General features: G+C 39.5%; 1 protein-coding gene across 1 annotated transcript in view; it reads right to left on the bottom strand.

Moving 5' to 3' along the window:
• The window catches only part of PPM1E (protein phosphatase, Mg2+/Mn2+ dependent 1E), a 247,924-nt gene that overhangs the window by 14,731 nt on the left and 213,312 nt on the right, over positions 1 to 19,881 (bottom strand). Inside the window, exons 3-4 of the mRNA XM_044001847.1 lie at positions 15,002 to 15,201; positions 844 to 1,032 (exon numbers count right to left, since the gene is read on the bottom strand). Coding sequence (XP_043857782.1) covers positions 844 to 1,032; positions 15,002 to 15,201 — 389 coding nt within the window. The remainder of the gene's footprint in view (positions 1 to 843; positions 1,033 to 15,001; positions 15,202 to 19,881) is intronic.

Raw genomic sequence — 19,881 nt, forward strand, 5'->3', positions numbered from 1 at the left:
TTTGTACCTGGTTACAACTTCCAGCATTCAGTGCTACAGTTAATTGTGTACCTATGCCTCAAAATGATTAATTAGGTTGAAGCTCCCACTGTTTATCCTAATCTCTCATTTCTATTGTTCAGATTCAGTAAATATCCAGGTCAGTAAATGTTTAGATAATGGAAATCATTACAATACAGAGAACGAGCTCAAACTTTTTTTTTTTAATTCTGGCAAGAGGAAATCTGGTTCTTAGGTCATTTGAGACTAATGATAATCGACACCAGACTCATAATGTGAGTGGAATCCCAGTTCTTTTTCAAGGCTTTTAAAATAGGAAACTCAAGTGGTCTTTCCCACCTATTTATAGTTTGCTGACTTGATGACCATATCCAAACTTGTTAGCAATAGAAAGGGAAAGAAATAATTCTGGTGTGACTTCTAGGCATTGGCGATTAAGAAAGTAAAAACTTACCTGACAAATCCAGTGGTGAGAAATTTCTAGAAAATTGCTGCCCAAGAACTTCTATGGACAATATGCCTAAATTACCATAAATCTAGGTCTGTGTTCATGAATAATAATTCACTTAGCATGTTCTGCAAAGTCCATTAGTGAGTGAGAACTACAATGGAATTCAAGATGTTGCCTTGGGAGTAGAGTCCAGAGGAGAATGCTGAGGTGTCTAAATGCCAGGATTGGGGGGAGGTGGTGCTAAAGAAAGCAAAATCTGAGTCTAAATAAGCTCTTTAGCCACAGACAAAATTAATGGACCAGGCTAGTGGGGTTTTTTTTAGTCTGCATTTTAGGGCATAAAAAGGATTCTCCTCTGGGCCCCTAACTGTTTGTATGAAGAAATTACAAACCTCCCTGGCTGCTTTCTGCACAAAACGCTCATCGGTCACCCGGAAGGCCCGGCACAGTGCCTCAGCAGGGTCATGGGGGAACATTTCCTGGCGTACTAAGTTCACATGGAGGTGGACAGAGGCATAAATGGCGGCGTCTACTCCACCATGCCCATCAAACACTGCAAAGTAAGCTTGTTCTTCTTGATCCTGCCAAAGGAAACAGAGCACACAGGTAATTGTTAGGTGTGCTGAAATCAGAGAAACCACCATCCTTAAAACTCCATCCTCCTCCTCCTCCTCCATCACCTTCCCACACCTCCACCCCACAGTCGTCTCCATAATAAGACAAAGCATTTCCCTTTTCTAGCAACTGCCAAAGTACCTGCAATGTCAAGATATTTGTGTTTCCATCCTAACACACTGGAATACACATGCCCCATTAGCTCAGGGGGAACCTCCCCTTTCTGTGGAAGTTGCTACTTTGCACCATGGAAGCCACCCACACACATTTGCTTCAAACCTTCCTCATGCAGCCAAAGCAAAAAAAAATTAAAAATTAAATTTTAAAAAGCATGAAAAGCAATAAGTAAATAAATGCCTTTATGAATTGAAGACATTAAAATAACATTTTAAAAACCCCAATATAGAATGTAAACCATTGGTATAACATATATGTGGATGTGTCTATTATATAGACACACTTCATGATACCAGAATTGTCACGACATGAGGCCCCAGTTCTTTAAATCAGTTTGCAGTCTAACCGCTTTGGTCACAATTCATGCCGGATGTAGTTGATCCTGCCCTTGCTTTGTCTTGACAATGTAGAAAAGAGAAGGATGCTCAACCACCAGATTCTGGTTCTCAGCCTGCCCCAGAAGTTTATTTTTTAGTCCTCACAGCTCAGCATGGTGCTGTGGCTAAGGAGCCAGCCTTGGAATCAGGAAAAGCTGCATTCGAGTCTTGCTTCCAAGGTAGACTAGCCATGTGATCCTGGCAAGGCAGTTAACCTCTGCCCTAGGCTAAGACTACAAATTATAGTGGCATTACTGCTCTGGAGCCATAGTTAGAGGTCCCTATGCTAATGATCACAGGTCTGGACCAAAAACCAGTTCCTATCTGGAGAAGAGGTTATAATTCTATGGACCACTGGTTCCCAAGCTTCCTTGGTGAGACACTGATTTCAGCTGCAAATCTTTTTTTTTTTTTTTAAATTCCTGGGACTTGGGAGAGCTGGATTTTAGTCCCAACCTGGCCACTCATTTGTTGTGTAATCAAGCCACTTGATTTTTTTCCTGTGCCTCCATCTCTCCCATCTATTAAATAGGGATGAGTGACATGAACCTCATGGAGATGTTGTAAGGATCTAATAAAATAATAGATTGGGAAGAGCTGTGAAAACAATGTCTTTTTTATCCTTACTTTAAAAAATATAGACCAACCTCTTTTTATAACTTTACTACCTCAAAAGGGATCCAAAATGGATCTAAAAAGTTTAGATCAATTTATGAATGATTCAACTAATAAAGAGGAACTCGGACCTTAAAGTGGGCACCACACCTCCTTCCTCATAGAATATTCCTTGAGGCCTCTGTTAGCAAAAGGATATAAGACAGAATGGACCGTGGATGTTTTTAATACAGTAGAAAAGTTCCTATGTCCATATGATTACAAATAGAGAAGGCAGTGGGATCAAAACAAGGTGTATTTTTTAAAAATTATTTTTTAAGATTTTTAAGACAAGGGAAGGTAGGTGGTGCAGGGGATAGTGCACTGGCCTTGGATTCAAGGAGGACCTGAGTTCAAATTTGGCCTCAGATACTCACTAGCTGTGTGACCCTGGGAAAGTCACTTAACCCTGATTACCTCCAAAAAAAAAGATTTTAAAGATGTTTGATGGCAAAGAGAAGGGAAACAGTTAAGAGACTGGAGGTGCTAGGGAGAAAAATAATACTTAAGGCAGTAAGACTTGGAAGTGGGGAGGTACAATCTAGATCACAAGAGTCTGGATATCTTTGAAGAAGAGGGAAAATAGCATCGCCAAACTGATCTTTCTAAAACAGCTTGTATCGTGTCATTCCCCCTACTCAGAAACTCATTATTGCCTAAGGCCTACCAAGGTAGATAGGGGTAGGGGAGGAATGAAAAAGAGCATATTCTGTGAGAAGTCCCTGAAGCTTAAACCCAGTTCTTATAAACCCAGAGCTTCAGTCCTAGACCACAGGTCACATCTATAATATTATAGACTAAACCATTTAGGACCTAATTGTGGCTCTTAATTGACATTTGTACATGGCTTACATTTAAGAGGTTCATAAAACAGATTCTCACACAGGATTACCCTGCTATTATAATTATAGTACATCTTTTAAACTGAGCGTCTCAAAGCATTCTGCAAAATAAAGTGAAATCCAGGGGATTGGAGGAGACAGCATGATATATAATGCAAAGAATGCTAAATCTGGAGCTAGGGAACCCAGGGATATAACTAGCAATTCTGGTACCTATGACAAGGAACATGGAACATATATTTCTTAATCAGCTTTTTCAAAGACAAATTCATTTTGAGGCTGAGGACATCAGCTCATAGTAATAGATCTGTCCAAGGTCAATGCAGTGACAGGGCAGAGAGGTACTGAACCCAGTTCCTCAGATTCCAAATCTCTTTCCACTTTTCAGTCATTTCAGTTGCATCCCGTTCTTTGTGACCCCATTTGGAAATTTTTTGACAAAGATACTAGAGTATTTTCCATTTCCTTCTCCAGCTCATTTTACAGATGAGGAAATTGAGGTAAACAGGGATGACTGACTTGCTCAGGGTCACACAACTGGTAAGTGTCTCAGGCCAGATTTGAACTCAGGAAGATGAATCTTCCTGACTCTAGGCACAGCACTCTACCCACTGAAGTACCTAGCTGTCCAATCATTGTTGTTGTTATTGTTCATCTTTTGTTTTTGAAGATGGCCAATGACATCACGATGTCATAGAAGTATTTTGTGTTCAGCTGTGGCTGATAAGTGCAGTATGAGTTTGGAAAGGACAACCACAGATTAGGCACAAGTAGTCTGTTAGAACACTTAGGGTAGAAGTGGCTCTGCATCACAATTAGAGCACATGTAATAGAACATTGTGCCTTTAGTTCATAGAGTTATAGGTAGAATAGGAAGTTATCTTGGTACATCTCTTTTCCCTACTTCAGATTATAAGCTCTTTGACAGTGGGATCTGTGTGACAGGAACTCTCTATTCCGGCACCCTTGTACTGACTTCCAAACCTGGCGTAGAGCAAGTAGGAACAGGGTGATCACTCAAGCAGGCCCAGGGCTGATGGTGAATCAAGAAATCAAATTGAAAGCAGCAACTGCTTCAGCAAACATCACCAGGAGCCTTGGATCAAAGAACAATCCCAATGTGTATATACTGCAGTAGTAGTCATTGTCACACATGGGTCTTTTGAGCCACATCTGAATAATAGTCACATTCTTATGCACACATGGTTAGACTGTGCCAGACATCTGCTGATATGCCTTTGAACATATACACCAAGAGTCAACCTTAAAAGCCATCCCAATGAGTGCAATACTATAATTGATAATTTTTTAAAGTGATACTCAAATACAAATCTGAGAAAAAAAGGAGAGGCAAGGGACTAGTAAAAGAAACAAACCTACTTCTGTATTAGTTCATTATGCCTTAGCAGTAAGAACTAGGAGATGCTAACAGGAAAATGTTTATTAAACTGACATGGATAAGAAAGACCCAGTTTATCAATTATGTATCTTTCAGGGACAAGCCCAGGTTTTTTCTCTTAAGGGCCAAGATTCATATTTTTAAATAAGATTTTATTTTTTTCTCAATTACATGTTGTAATGAAATTTATTAATTTGATCATTGACAATGCTATGCTAAGGTTTAGTAAAAATCCAGCAATTCAAACAGAAGAGAATCCAGCTTTCCAGACCAGAGTCCAGAATCCAGTTTTCCAGATCAGAGTCCAGAGTCCAGAGCCCAGTTTTCCATACCAGAATCCAGCTTCCTCCTGATGACATCTTACCACTTCAAGAAGACAAGAGAACTCAGAGACTTTATATGAACAGTTTTGTTAGTTTTTGTTATCTCCTTCTGTTATCATATACCATCTGTAACATGTATTCTCTGCAGAGGCCCTCCCTCTCCAAGACCAATGTCAAAGCGTTACGTTCATGAGGGACTGCCCCTCTGGACAAAACTTTTCTCTCTCCCTTTTTCTATATTGATATTAACATATTATTAGTTAGCACAGGATATTATTTTTGGCTGTTTCATTGAGCAAACTCATTTGTTTTTCAAATGAAACAAAGGGGGGAATGTGGTAAAAATGGAAGTTTTAGCTGAATCATTTGAGAGTCGAGCGAGTGGCTTTTGAAGGACCTCCCTTTTGGGGAGGAGTCTGTGATGAACTTCCGGCACGCCAGCTTAAAACTGAGGGAGGAACGGAAGTTCTCTCTCTCTGGTTTTTCAGCTTAGCTGTGGTGGCGCACGCATTTGGTGTTTGGCTCTGGTTCTCGGCCTGACGGGCAGTTTGGGATTCAGTGAGTTTTATAAAGGAATATAGACTAAGCTTAGATCTAAGATTATTCATTTGTATTTCTACTTTCCTATTTCCCTAATTGGTATCACCTTTTGTTGTTTAATTAATTCCCAAGCAATAAAAACTAATCCCTCACTGATTAAAGCTCAGAGGCTTCTTTTTCTTAGTGGTCTGGGAGATTATATATAGGGAAAAGGGGGAGTTTAATGCTCATATATCCAATTTTAAATCTCATAATGTAAAGACAATTTTTAACATTCATTTAAAATTTTTTGAGGTCTAAATTTTCTCTTTCCCTTTATCTCCTCCTCCCTCCTTAAGGCAGCAAGCAATTTGATATAGGTTATAATACATGTGCAATCATGCAAAACATATTTCCATATTAGTTGTTAAAGAAGACACAGACCAAAAAAAAAACCAGACAAAAATTAAAGTGAAAAACAGCATGCTTCAATCTGTGTTCATACTCCATTAGTTCTTTCTCTGGAGGTGGATAGCATTTTTCATCATGAGTCCCTTGGAATTGTCACCAAGATATATTTTTTTTAAATCACAGTGGAGTCAAAAATAGCTCAGTAAGGAGACTAGCATGGTGCTTTCTCAAAGTCAATCTCAGGCAAAAAGGGTTAGGAGGGTAACCAAGAAAAACTTGTCAGGTTTCTGTAGGTCTTAAAGCTTAAAGCTGATATGTAGAATATGTCACTTCGATAGTCTATGTGGCATTTTGAACCAAAGCTGCAACTGACAGAAAGTTTTAAGGAAGTATATCTACCCAAGAAAGACAGAACCTGTAATCAGCAAAATCATAGATGAGCAGAAAAAGGGGGAAAAAACCTGAAAGACTACAAATACAAAAATGACAAAAAGGAAAATTATAATTGTTGGAGAGACTGTGGGGGTAAAAACATGACAATTATTGGTTAGAATATGAATTGCTCCAACCATTCTGGAAAGTGATTTGGAATTATATACAAAAGTTACTATTGTGCATACCCTTTGACTCAGTGATACCATAACAGGCTTACACCCCCACAGATGTCAAGGATGGGGAAAAGACTCATATGTACAAAAATATTTACAAGAGTACTTTTTGTTGAAGAACTGGAAACATGATGCATTTCTGTTAAGTGGGAAATGATTAAACAAATTACAGAAAAAAAGAAGGAAAAAAAACCAAAAACAAATTACAGTATGTAAATAATATGAAATGTTACTTTTGGAAATTATGAGAAGTAGATTCAAAGAAACCTGAGAAGATATATATGAACAGATACAGAATAAAATGAGCAGAACCAGCACAATTTATACAATGATAATAATTTCGTAAAGGAAAATAACGTTGAAAGACATAAGAACTTTGATCAATGCAAGGACCAATTTTGACTCCAGAAGACTAATGAGGAATCATGCTTCTCTCACTTTTTGGCAGAGAGGTAGTGGTACAGCATGTGACATACCGAGGGTTGCATTTTAAGCTTAAAATGGCTCTTAGACTTTGGGGATGCCCTATATTTTCAGACACAGCCAATGGATCTGTTTTACTTGATTATAATTTATTATGAGAGGGCTTTTATTTGCATAAAGAGAATTGGGATGTGTGTGATAATAGTGATGCGAAAAAAAAGAATAAAAAGAATGTCAATGAAATTTGAAAAACACATAGAAGAGAAAGTTCAGAAGATGAGAAGCACCATTATGGTACTTTTTTTGGGGCAGGGCAACAGGTGTTAATTGACTTGCCCAGGGTCACACAGCTACTTAGTGTCAAGTGTCTGAGGCTGGGTTTGAACTCAGGTCCTACTGAATCCAGGGCCAGTGCTCTATCCACTGTGCCACCTCGCTGCCCCTTACCTCTTATTTTTTTTTTTTTTACAATTTTTCCCCCTTTTCTCTTTTTCATGATTACTACTGTTAACTGTTTCCCTTCCATCCTATTCCCTTCCCCATGATATTTATTCTATTATCCATCTTCTTTCATCCTATCACTCTTCAAAAGGGATTTGCTTCTGTCTGTCCCCTCCCCTACTTTGCCCTTCTTTTGCCCTTCTTCCCTTCCTATTTTCCTGCAGGGTTAGAGAGATTACTCCACCCAATTGAGTGTGTACATTATTCCCTCCAATTCTAATGAGATTGAGGTCTTTGAGCCAATTCTGATGAGTGTTAGGCTCATTTACTGCCCAGATTAAACAGATTACTACACCCAGTTGGGTGTGTCTGTTAGTCCCTTTTTGAGGCAGCTCTGATGAGTTTAAGGTCTTTGAGCCTCTTCTGATGAGGTAAAATTCATTTACTGCCCTACTCCTCTCCCCTCTCTTCCCCCACTCCATAAGCCTTTTCCTGTTACTTTCATGTAGGATTTCACCTCTGCCCTTCCCCCTCCCCCAGTGAATTCCCTTCAACCCTCAATTTAACCCTAAAGATGTCATCACCTAGATAAGTGACACAGTGCACAAATCATCACCCCTGGACCCAGGGGGAATCTCAGCCAAAACCCAGCCTCAGACACAAGACAGTCACCCACTGTATGACCCCAGGTATGTCCCCCAGCTCCACTTTTTTATGGTTCTTTAGGGTCTTGTATTTGAAAGTCAAATTTGCCATTTAGTTCATCTCTTTTGATCACAAATATCTGAAAGTCTTCTTTTTCATTAAAGTCCCATTTTTTCTGCTGAAAGATAAGGCTGATATCTATTCCCATATGAAAAAATGCTCTAAATCTCTAATGATTAGAGAGATGCAAATAAAAACAACTCTGAGGTACCACCTGACACCTATCAGATTGGCTAAAATGACAAAAAAGGAAAATGATAAATGTTGGAGAAGCTGTGGGAAAATTGGAACACTAATCCATTGTTGGTGGAGCTGTGAACTGATCCAACCATTCTGGAGAGCAATTTGGAATTATGCCCAAAGGGCAATAAAGCTGTGCATACCCTTTGACCCAGCAATACCACTTTTGGGACTTTTTCCCAAAGAAATCATGGAAAGGGGAAAGGGACCCACATGTACAAAAATATTTATAGCTGCTCTTTACGTGGTGGCAAGGAATTGGAAGTTGAGGGGGTGCCCATCAATTGGGGAATGGCTGGACAAGTTGTGATATATGAATACAATGGAATACTATTGTGCTGTAAGAAATGATGAGCAGGAGGAGTTCAGAGAAACCTGGAGGGTCTTGCGTGAGCTGATGATGAGTGAGATGAGCAGAACCAGAAGAACATTGTACACAGTATCATCAACATTGAGTGTTGATCTACTGTGATGGACTATATTCTTCTCACCAATGCAATGGCACAGAAGAGTTCCAGGGAACTCGTGATGGAAGAGGATCTCCAAATCCAAGAAAAAAAAGAAAAAAGAACTGCAGAGTATAGATGCTGAATGAACCATACTATTTCTTTTGTTTCTGATGCTGTTGTTTTTTTTCCATTTTGAGATTTTTCATCAATGCTCTGATTTTTTCTCTTATAATATAACTAATGCAGAAATAGGATTAATGTTATTATGTGTATATATATATATATATATATAACCTATATCAGATTACCTGCTGTCTAGGGGAGGGTGGAGGGAGGGGAGGGAGGGAGAAAAATCTGAAATTGTAAAGCTCGTATAAACAAAAGTTGAGAACTATCTTTACATGTAACGGAAAAAAATAAAATACTTTATTAATTAAAAAAAAAAAGATAAGGCTGAGTTTTGCTGGGTAGGTGATTCTTGGTTGTAATCCCATTTCCTTTGCCCTTTGGAATATCATATTCCATGCCCTCCGGTCCTTTAATGTAGAAGCTGCTAGATCTTGTGCTATCCTGACTGGGGTTCCACAGTACTTGAATTCTTTCTTTTTGGCAGCTTGCAATATTTTCTCCTTGACCTGAGAGCTCTGGAATTTGGCTATAATATTCCTAGGAGTTTTCCTTTCGGGATCTCTTTCTGGAGGTGATCGGTAGAGTCTTTCAATTTCTATTTTAGGTTCTTCTTCTAGAATTTCAGGGCAATTTTCCTGAGACTATCTTGGAAGATGGTGTCTAAGCTCTTTTCTTGATCATTGTTTTCAGGTAGACCAATAATTTTCAAATTATCTCTCCTGGACCTATTTTCCATGTCAGCAGTTTTTCCCAGAAGATATTTCACATTGCCCTCTATTTTTTTATTCATTTGGATTTGCTTTATTGTGTCTTGGTTTCTCATAAAGTCACTGGCTTCCATTTGTTCAATCCTTGTTCTTAGGCAATTATTTTCATCAGAGAGCTTTTATACCTCCTATTCCATTTGGCCAATTTGACTTTTCAAGCTGTTGACTTTTTTCTCATGTCTTTCCTGCATCACCCTCATTTCTCTTTTCATTTTTTCCTATACCTCTCTAACTTTATCTTCAAAGTCCTTTTTGAGCACCTCTATGGCCTGAGACCAATTCGTATTTTTCTCGGAAGCTTTAGGTATAGGGGCCCTGATGTTGACATCTTCCTCTGAGGGTGCCCCTTGGTCTTCTTTGTTACTGAAGAAACTTTCTATGGTCCTCACCTTTCTCTGCAGGCTCATCTTGCCTTTCTTTTACTAGACTTTTAGCTTCTTAAAGTGGGGCACTGTTTCTAGGCTTTAGTATCCCAAGCTTAAGAAGTCCCAGGTGGTATGATTTAAGGAGAATCAAGTTCTTCACTCACCTGGCCTGTTCCCTGGTCCTTAGATGACCCCAGACCAACTTGCCAGTCAACCAGTTTTGTGTGTGTTGTGGTTGTTAGCTCTGACGAGCCTGTGCCCCTCCCCAACCTGGGCCACTGCTACTCAAGCCTACCTCCTGGTTCTCAGCAGGGGTGTAAAATCCAAGTTCTGCCTTAGCACCAGCATAGACCCCTGTAGTCTCCCCCCTGCCCAGGCCTCAGCTCACCTACCAGACTGTGAGCTTAGTTCCAGACAACACTGATGCTTCAGCTGATTCAGAGGCTCTGGGCATCTGCTTTTCTGGTGAGGCCTTCCTGGGACTGCATCTGTATCAGGGTGACTGTGGGGTTGGGCTCAACTCCTGTATCAGCACAGCAGCTCCCTCCTTCTGACCTTCCAAACCATTCTTGGTTAGAAGATGATTTCAGCACATTCTTCTGTGAGTTTTGCTGCTCTGGGCATTTTCCTATGGTGTTATTTGGATGTTTTTTGGAGCAATCATGTCATGAGTTCAGGAGCTCACTGCCTTTCCTCCGCCATCTTGGCTCCGCCCTGGAAGTCTCTTACCTCTTTTTTTTTTTTTTTTTTTTTTTTGCGGGGCAATGGGGGTTAAGTGACTTGCCTAGGGTCACACAGCTGGTAAGTATCAAGTGTCTGAGGCTGGATTTGAACTCAGGTACTCCTGAATCCAGGGCTGGTGCTTTATCCACTGCGCCACCTAGCCGCCCCCCTTACCTCTTATTTTTAAAATCCTTTTTGAGCTCCTCCAGGAATTTTTTTTGGAGGGAAGGGGGCCTGAGACCAATTCACATTCATCTTTGAGGCTTTGAATGTAGCTGTTTTGACACTGTTGTCCATTTTTGAGTTTGTATTTTGATCTTCCCACAGTAACTGCTTGCTCATTTTCCAACCTATTCCTTGATTTGTACCTTTATATTATAGTTGGGTTCTGCTCCTATGGGTGGAGGGGGCACTGTCCCAAACTTCAGACCTTTCAGACCTGTTGTTTTCAGAACTAGTTCTGAGGGGTCTGTAAGTTTTCAGTGTTTCCAAGGTGGTATGATCTAAGGAGAGGTGTGGTCACTGTTCTTCTCTTGACCCTGGAACTGTGATCAGGTTCCTTGCTCCCTTGTAAGTGATCACAAAGGGTCTTCTCTGCACTGGAACTATGACCAGGGCCCTTGCTCCCCTGTGGCCACAAGTGCTAGTGCTCTTCTTAGCCCTGGAACTGTATATGGACAATGCAACAGGGTCCTGAATCCAGCACCAGCAAAGGGTCCCCTGTAATCTCTTTTTACTGACTCCCATACTGTCTGTGGGCTGAGAGCTCCCAAGGCTGATGTTGCTGCTGAAGCAGGGCATGCTCTAGGCCTCCCCATAACCCCAGTGTGACAGGCCTTTCCTGCTGACCTCTTAAGTTGGCTTGGGCTGAAAAATTGTTTCATCCCTACATTGTGTTGGCTCTGCCACTCCAGAATTCTATTTGAGGTGTTGTTTTGAAGGTGTTTGGAGGAGAATTTGGTAGAGTTCAGGTAAGTTTCTGCCTCTACTCTGCCATCTTGGCTCCACCCCTAAATTTAATATACATTTAAAGCAGAAGTTCACAATTTGAATATTCATTTCTAGCCTTCTGTTCTTTGTACACTGAAATGTTCGTGTTTAATATATGAGACTAAAAGCCATTCCCCAATCACTAAATGGTCAAAAGATGCAAACAAACAGCTCACAAAAGAATGTAAAACTATTAAAAATCATATGAGGGAGTGCTTGCAAATCACTAATAATAAGAGAAATGCAAGCCAAAACAACTCTGAGGTTTAACCTCATACTCAACAAATTGTCAAAGATAACAAAAGAAGACAGTAGCCAGTAGGAAGCATTGTGGAAAGACAGGCACACTAGTGCATTGTTGGTATAGCAATGAATCAACATGACCCTTTGGGGAGCAATTTGGAATTATTATTATTTTTTTAATTTAAATTTTTTTTGCAATTTGGAATTATGTGAAGAAAGTGATTAAAAGGCCCCTACCCTTTGACCCAGAGATCCTACTAGTTAGCATATACCAAGTGGGTCAATGACAGGTCCCCCCTGACACACCAAAACATTTTATAGCAGCATTTTTTTTTAACAGCAAAGAATTGGATACAAAATGGAAGCCCCCTGATTGGGGAATGGATAAATAAACTATGGTACATGGATGTCATGGAATATGACTATATTATAAGAAATGATGCAGAAATAGAATGGCACAGGAGAAAGGGAACTGCTTTTGAAGTCAGAAATACTTTTATGTCCTGCCTCTGACATATGTGTATATGTATATAAACACATATGCATATATATACATACATATGTTTATATATAGATGTGTTTACATACTGCCCCCCACACACAGCCTGTGTTACTGTAGATAAGCCCCTTAACACTCAGTGCCCTGTGTAACTTTTTTTTTTTTGAGGCAATTGAGCTTAAATGACTTGACCAGCAAGTAAGTTTCTGAGGCTGGATTTGAACTCAGGTCCTCTTCATTCCAGGACTGGTGCTCTATCCACCATGTCACCTAGCTGCTCCACAACTCTTTTAAGATTATAAATTGGGGGCAGCTAAGTGGTGCAGTGGATAAAGCACTGGCCCTGGAGTCAGGAGAACCGGAGTTCAAATCCGGCCTCAGACACTTGACATTTACTAGCTGTGTGACCCTGGGCAAGTCACTTAACCCTCATTGCCCCACCCCCCAAAAAATAAACAAAATTAAGATTATAAATTGATATGCTGAAAGTATGAATCTGCATTATTTAAAAAGGTAGTGCCTTAACCCAGAGCTTCCTATCTTAATGATGCATTTTTTATAAAGGAAATTGTTAATATGATGAATATAGAGAAGCATGAAACTTATATGAACTTATACACACACCATCTTTGGTATGAGACTTTTCCTGATCCCACCAATTGATGATTCTCTCCATTTCCAAGTTGTCTTGCATTTAACTCTTCTCTGTGCATGTGTTTAGTAACTAGTAACTATATATTGATGTTGTATGTATATATGTGTGTGTACATATATACACATAAATACACACATATATACATATATATGTATATATATGTGTGTGTATATATATATATATATTATATATATATATAATATGCACTTGTTGTCTTTCCCATTAGAATGCAAGCTCATTGAAGTAGGGATCTTTTCATTCTTTGTACTTATATCCCAGAGCCTAACATAGTGCCTGGACCATAGCAGATGCTTAAAATATACTTATTGATTGATTGAACTTATACAAAGAGAAGTAAGCAGAATCAGGAAAATAACATGTTGTTATTATGGCAGTGTAAATGGAAAGAATAAAAACAAAACAATCAAAACTGAATGTTACAAAAGATAATGACCAATCTTGGCTGCAAAGAAGGTCTATGAAAGGGCCCCTTCCTCTCTCTTCACATCTTTGCAGAAGTAGGGGACCATAAGTGTGGTACACTGTATATATGTTAAACTTTTCTGATGTGTTGGTTAGTTTTGCTTAACTGTCCTCTTCCCCCATCTTTTATTCTTTGTTATAGGGCTTATTCTCTGGGAAAGAGAGACTAAGAGAGAGAGGAGTGGTTTACATTATAAAATATAGGTAATCCAAAAAGAAATGTTCATATTTGTTAAATTCGTAATTTTTAAAAAGAAGGATAAAGCTTACAACCACCATTCGGCTGTTCTACGCACTAAGAATGTACCCACCTACTCATCATTTAAAATTCTTAGCTTCCTTCAAATCAAATGTTCAAATAAGAAACTTCTAAAGCACTTAGCACAGTGCCTAGCACAATAGATGCTTAATAAATGGCTAGTTCCTTCCTCTCTTTTCCTTCTTTCTTTCCCTTCTTCCCCCACTCCTTGTTTTCTTCCCTCCTTCCCTTCTTCCTTCCCTCTCTCCTTTCTTCTATCCTTCCCTCCTTCCTTTTCTTCCTTTCTTCCACTCCTCTCTCCCTCCTTTCTTATTTCTTTACCTTCTCAATTTAAATGTAATCTTCTATGAGAAGCCTTTTCTGATTCCTCCTAGTTGCTGGAATTTTCTCCCTCCTCAATTTTTTTTTTTGTATTTATAAGTAAATAATCTGTTGACATGTTGCGACTTCCTAGTGTAATGTAATTTCTTTTGGGGAGTCAACAGAATTGTTTTTCATTTTGTCTTTTTTTGTATACCCAGTACCTTGGTATATCCCCAAGTGTCTTTGTATCTAAGTGCACACAGTAGACACTTAAATGCAGGGTCTGGTGCTGCTCACAGGTTTGTGTTTTGTTTTTTTTAATCCCAGGCAGCCCAGAGCTGACTAAAGGAGGCTTCCATATGAACTTTAACTGCACAGGTAAATTCTGAGTATCACCCACTAGCTGTATTGTTACCATTGAGCCTGAAGTCCATCTAGGTCAAATAAGAGATGCTACTACTTAGGACCTACCCAAAGAGTTTCTGCTAAAGCAACCCAGATCACTCACAGGTAGGCATCTTTACCTTTATTACCACCACATTTTGCATGATAAACAAAAAGAATTTTAAGGGCATTTTTAGAAAACTAAAGCACAGGATTTGGGAAACCTGACCCACGTTAGAGAACAAGTCAATGAGACTCAGAAACAGATTTCGGGCCTCTTTAGTCCTTTGGCTTGCTCCTCAAAGAAAACCTATTCTCCCCTTTTTAGAAGAGTATTTTCAAAATGGATTTTGTAACACATGTGAATTTATCCTTAACAAAATCATTTGATAACATTAGAGAGAAATAATTCTCCATATTTTAATGTCAGTAAACTTCTGCCATTTGACTTATGTATGGTCCATTAAGAATCTATTGATAATTCTCATTTCCAATAAAGGAGCTTAAGGTAGTAAGATAAATCCTCTTCTCTTTATCCCACTGGCCCCTGGGATGTGCCCTTTTTACCTCTAGATTGAAGAGCATATTAAAATCAGGAATGCAGACGTGTTTGTCCTCCATTTTCCTGCGCATGTTTTTGATGGCATGGATTGATGTCTCATAATACAATTGGGGTTTCCTGCGGAGAGGGAAGTCCTTCACCCAACTGCAGCAAATCTCATGTAGTTTGCTGAAGACAGAACGTGCCAATTTCACTGTCTCAATCTCTGTGGAAGAAATACAGAAACCCTCAAATGAAAGGCTTTAGTATACTGTTTTTGCCTTGCTTGTCTGCTTGATAAAGACAAAAGTAGTTCACCTTCATCAGATTCGTAAATAGATGAGATTCACCCTTCCCAAGAAGAAATGACTACTTTGCATCAAAAAGCAATATTATACTATCATTGCTTGCCTCTGAGTTTACATTAGACTAATGGATGGGTGCTTGTCCTGAAGGCTGATTTCATACCATCTCTGGGACTAGATTTGTGCTGGTCCCTTCTGGGACTCCAGTAGCACAATTGCCTTTCCAGACTTAAGTGACTCCAAAGTATGGTGGTTTGTGAACTAAATGGTACTTCAAAGGGCATTAACTTAAAACCTATAGCTGCAGGTTGTTTAAAAAAAAAAAAAAAGATGTTTAGGGGCAGCTAGGTGGCACAGTGGATAGAGCACCGGCCCTGGAGTTAGGAGTACCTGAGTTCAAAACTGGCCTCAGACACTTAGCTGTGTGACCCTGGGCAAGTCACTTAACCCCAATTGCCTCACTAAAAAAAAAAAAAAAAAGATGTTTACCTCATTTACGCCCTGTTGTCTCCTGCTCCCCTCTTAACCCTCTTTTTCCTTTCCCTTTCTCCCTTTCTTCCTCTCCATTCTACTTTTTTTTTTTCCATCCCTTGTAGAACACTAAAGGATTGGAGTTTTGTTTGTAGAATGGGGCTAGAATTTTGGTTGCAGAATGTCAGGTGCTTGAGGGCAGGTAATGTCTCACCTTTATATTTGTATCCCCAAACTTAGCACAGAGGCTAGAAACCGACTGTGCTAAAGAAATGATTGGTAATTGATTTTTTTTAAAAAAAGGATTGTTATAGGATTATGGATTTAGGGCTGAAAGGAACCTTCAAACATCTGTCCTAAACCTCTCATTTTACAAATGCAGAAACTGTGACTGGCGAAGTTGTGACTTGCACAAGGTCACACAAACTAATAGGGATAGAACCAAAGCCCTTTAACTCCAAAGCCTCTGTACTATACTATTATATTTAGTGATTAAAATTTTATGTTTTCCGTTCTTAATTTTAAAGGCAGGCAAATAGGATATGTTTAATTTCACTAAGGAAAAATAATGTGTTTTATTTTTATGGGGATTTTTCTCTTTCTTTTTCTTTCCCCCCTTCCTTCCTTCCTTCCTTCCTTCCTTCCTTCCTTCCTTCCTTCCTTCCTTCCTTCCTTCCTTCCTTCCTTCCTTCCTTCCTTCCTCCCTCCCTCCCTCCCTTCCTTCCTTCCTTCCTTCCTTCCTTCCTTCCTTCCTTCCTTCCTTCCTTCCTTCCTTCCTTCCTTCCTTCCTTCCTTCCTTCCTTCCTTCCTTCCTTCCCTCTTTCCTTCCTTCCTTCCTTCCTTCTTCCCTCCCTCCCTTCCTTCCTTTCTTCTTTCCTTCCTTCCTTGGCAATGAAGGTTAAGTGACTTGCCCCAGTTACTGACTCTTGATAGAAAGGTTTTCTCTAGATAGACTAAATCATAATCTAGAGATAGGTTGGAACCTATCATTTGGTAACCTTAACACTGATGAAGAGCCATAACTCTTTAGTATGTTAATGTAGCTCCATTTTTGTGTAATAGGAAGGCTCCTGGTGCTTTGAGACAATGATGCTCCTTCTTTGTTGTAAATGTGGAGAACTAGAAATAAAAGTTGGGTGACTTGGCAGCTATGAGCTGCTGCTGCAGTTAGGCAATATCATTGGGAATCATTCATGGCTTTTCATTCCATTGCAATGGTTTCTCAGCCCATGGACTCCCCAAACTCATATGTGTATAAAGCACTGTCATTTTCATCTTTATTTAATGATAACAAAATATGCATCAGTGATTCAGTATAATAAATAAGTAAACATACCTTCTGGAGACTGAATGATGTCTTGTGCATACATTACTCTTTTTCAAATTATGTGATGCTGTTATATTTAATAAAATACAAATTTAAAAGTTACTGAATTCATCAGTTTCTTGTAATTGTAATTTATTAAAAGATATTAATAGCACAGCTACTATCACGTAGCAGTCTGTGAAATTGTTTGAGGTTGGGAACTACCGATCTATTGTTTGAACTCTAAAGACGTGATAGACTAATTGACTTGCTCAAACATTCCACCTTTAATTTGTATGAACTTAAGTGATGGTGACAGAAGGAACAATACATTGTGGGATCACTTGAATGGTGCTGAACAAATTACATTAGGTCTAATTTTATCCTCTACTCAAGATATAACAGTATTAAGTTCCAAAGATAGTATTTTTTTTGCAGTCTACTTCAGAGGCTTCTAATAACCCGTGTGAGAGGTGGGAAGCTGTAGTAAGGGGAGAGTTGAACTTAAAGTCAGAAGACTTAGGTTAAAATCCCATCACTGACACCGGTAGGTAGTGTTTCGGTAGCTAAGTCACCTAATCTCTCTGAGCCCCAGGGAACTGCATAAGGCTTTGCTATTATGTTATATATGGAATAAGGAGTTTCCACACTGAGAAAAATCACAGACCCTTGATTAACTCCAAATAGAAGAGGAAACTGCTATTTTTAAAACCGGATTCTTCACAAAGCTGACATGACCAGACAGCCTGAGAAAAGCTTACCCAAATCCTGAACAAGTGGGGCTCTATGTTCCACAAGAACCTAGGATTCCCATCTTTGGTTCCCAGCCCTGCCATTGCCTCTGTCTATATTTCTTACATATTAGGATAGAAAATTCAGAAGAAGAGTCCTCAACTAGCTGATTTCAAGTAAAGAATTGAATTTCAAGCCATGGTACCTACAACCAGTAAGTCAAACTCTGCCCTCAAGGATCTCATATTCTAATGGGGGAGACATGAAAATACCTAGGTACATAAAAGATATATTCAGACTGCGCAGTAGCTGATCTCCAAGGGAAGGCACTAGATGTTGGAAAGGACTTTTGTAGAAGGTGGCGTTGAGTTGGGTTTTGGAGGAAAAGCTAAGAAGCTCAGAGGTGGAGGAGGTGGGAGAGGATTCTAGGCATGGAGGCTAGCATCCTTTGTTAGCAACCCTCACCCCACTTCCTTCAGTCTTTTTACTTTGGGAAAGTGAACTAGAGGTTCTTTCCTAACTCAAAGAAAAAGCCTCTAGGGCTAGAAGCACACATCACACTAGCGGGGGTGGGGTTCTTCTAATACAATAACATAAATCTGAGACCGCAAATCAGTTGCCTATTCAAGCAAAGCAGAATAAATGAGCAAATTTTAATTAACTATATACAAGGTGCCCTTCTTATTATAAATCACCAAGGTGGTAGTCTCAAGAGGCTAATTTTTTCTGAAGCAATTTTAGTGGATGCTTCAATCAATCCTGAACATACTTAAGGCTTCAGTGCGAGGATATAAACGTTATGAGAACCAAAGGGGCTAAAGAATCTGTAAATGGCAGAAGTTATCATGGGCAAAAGAAGAAGTAATGATATGAAGTTCTGTATTTCTAAGACCATGTAGAATTTTTAGCTGGATTGTACACTGCAAACTTGTTTCCTTCCCAGAGTTACCCTGTAGCTAATTCAGGTCTCCTGACCTTGGTACGTGCATAACCTGAAAAGCCACAGCAGAAGGAGAAAATGAATAACAAATACTACCTTACCCTTGTATATACCTTCACAGGTATGTTATTTGATTTGTACCTTATAGCAGTTATTATCTCAGTTTCACAGATGTTCAGAGAGAATGTGTGACTGGCCCAAGGCCACAGAGGTTGCAAAGTAGTTGAGCTACAATGCAAGCTGTCTTCCTTGATGGTCCCATAAATCTCCATGAGTATAATTATCATCTCTACACATATGACTCCCACATCTATTCACAAATCCCAAACAACTCTCCTGAACTTCAGTCCTACTTCACCTGCTAGACATCCACACCAGGATGTTCCGTAGGCATCTCTTTCTTTCTTTCTTTTTTTTGGGTGAGACAATTGGGGTTAAATGACTTGCCCAGGGTCACACAGCTAGTAAGTGTCAAGTGTCCGAGGCCGGATTTGAACTCAGGTCCTCCTGAATCCAGGGCCGGTGCCTTATCCACTGCGCCACCTAGCTGCCCCCTCCATAGGCATCTCAAACCCCAAATGGCCAAAATGAAAATGCATCATATGTTCCCCCCAAATCCATTCCTTTACATGACTTTTTAAAAAATAATTTCGATTACATGACATTTTTTCCCCCAAATCCATTCCTTCTCCAAGCTTCTCTATTTCTTTCTTTCTTTTCTTTTTTCTTTTTCTTTTTTCAGGGGCAATGAGAGTTAAGTGACTTGCTCAGGGTCAGTCACACAGCTAGTAAATATCAAGTGTCTGAGGTTGAATTTGAACTCAGGTCCTCCTGAATCCAGGCCTGTTGCTTTATCCACTGTGCCACCCAGATGCCCCTTTTTAACTTTTTTTTTTTTTTGGTGGGAAGCTTCTCTATTTTTATTGAGGTCACCAACTGCCTTTAGGCCACAAATCTTTGCAATCTTGAAGACATCCCTTCCTGTTTCCCCTATATCACCTCTGCATATCGAAGAACTTACTATATTTTGTCAATTCTTTCTCCATGAAACTCTCTCAGATTTGTCACCTTCTCAACTCACATTACAACCATGCCAGTTCAAGCCTCCATCAGCTACTTCCAGGATTATAGCAATAGCCTAATTAGTCTTGC

The sequence above is a fragment of the Dromiciops gliroides genome, chromosome 4, assembly GCF_019393635.1.
Source record: "Dromiciops gliroides isolate mDroGli1 chromosome 4, mDroGli1.pri, whole genome shotgun sequence".
Classification (NCBI taxonomy): domain Eukaryota; kingdom Metazoa; phylum Chordata; class Mammalia; order Microbiotheria; family Microbiotheriidae; genus Dromiciops; species Dromiciops gliroides.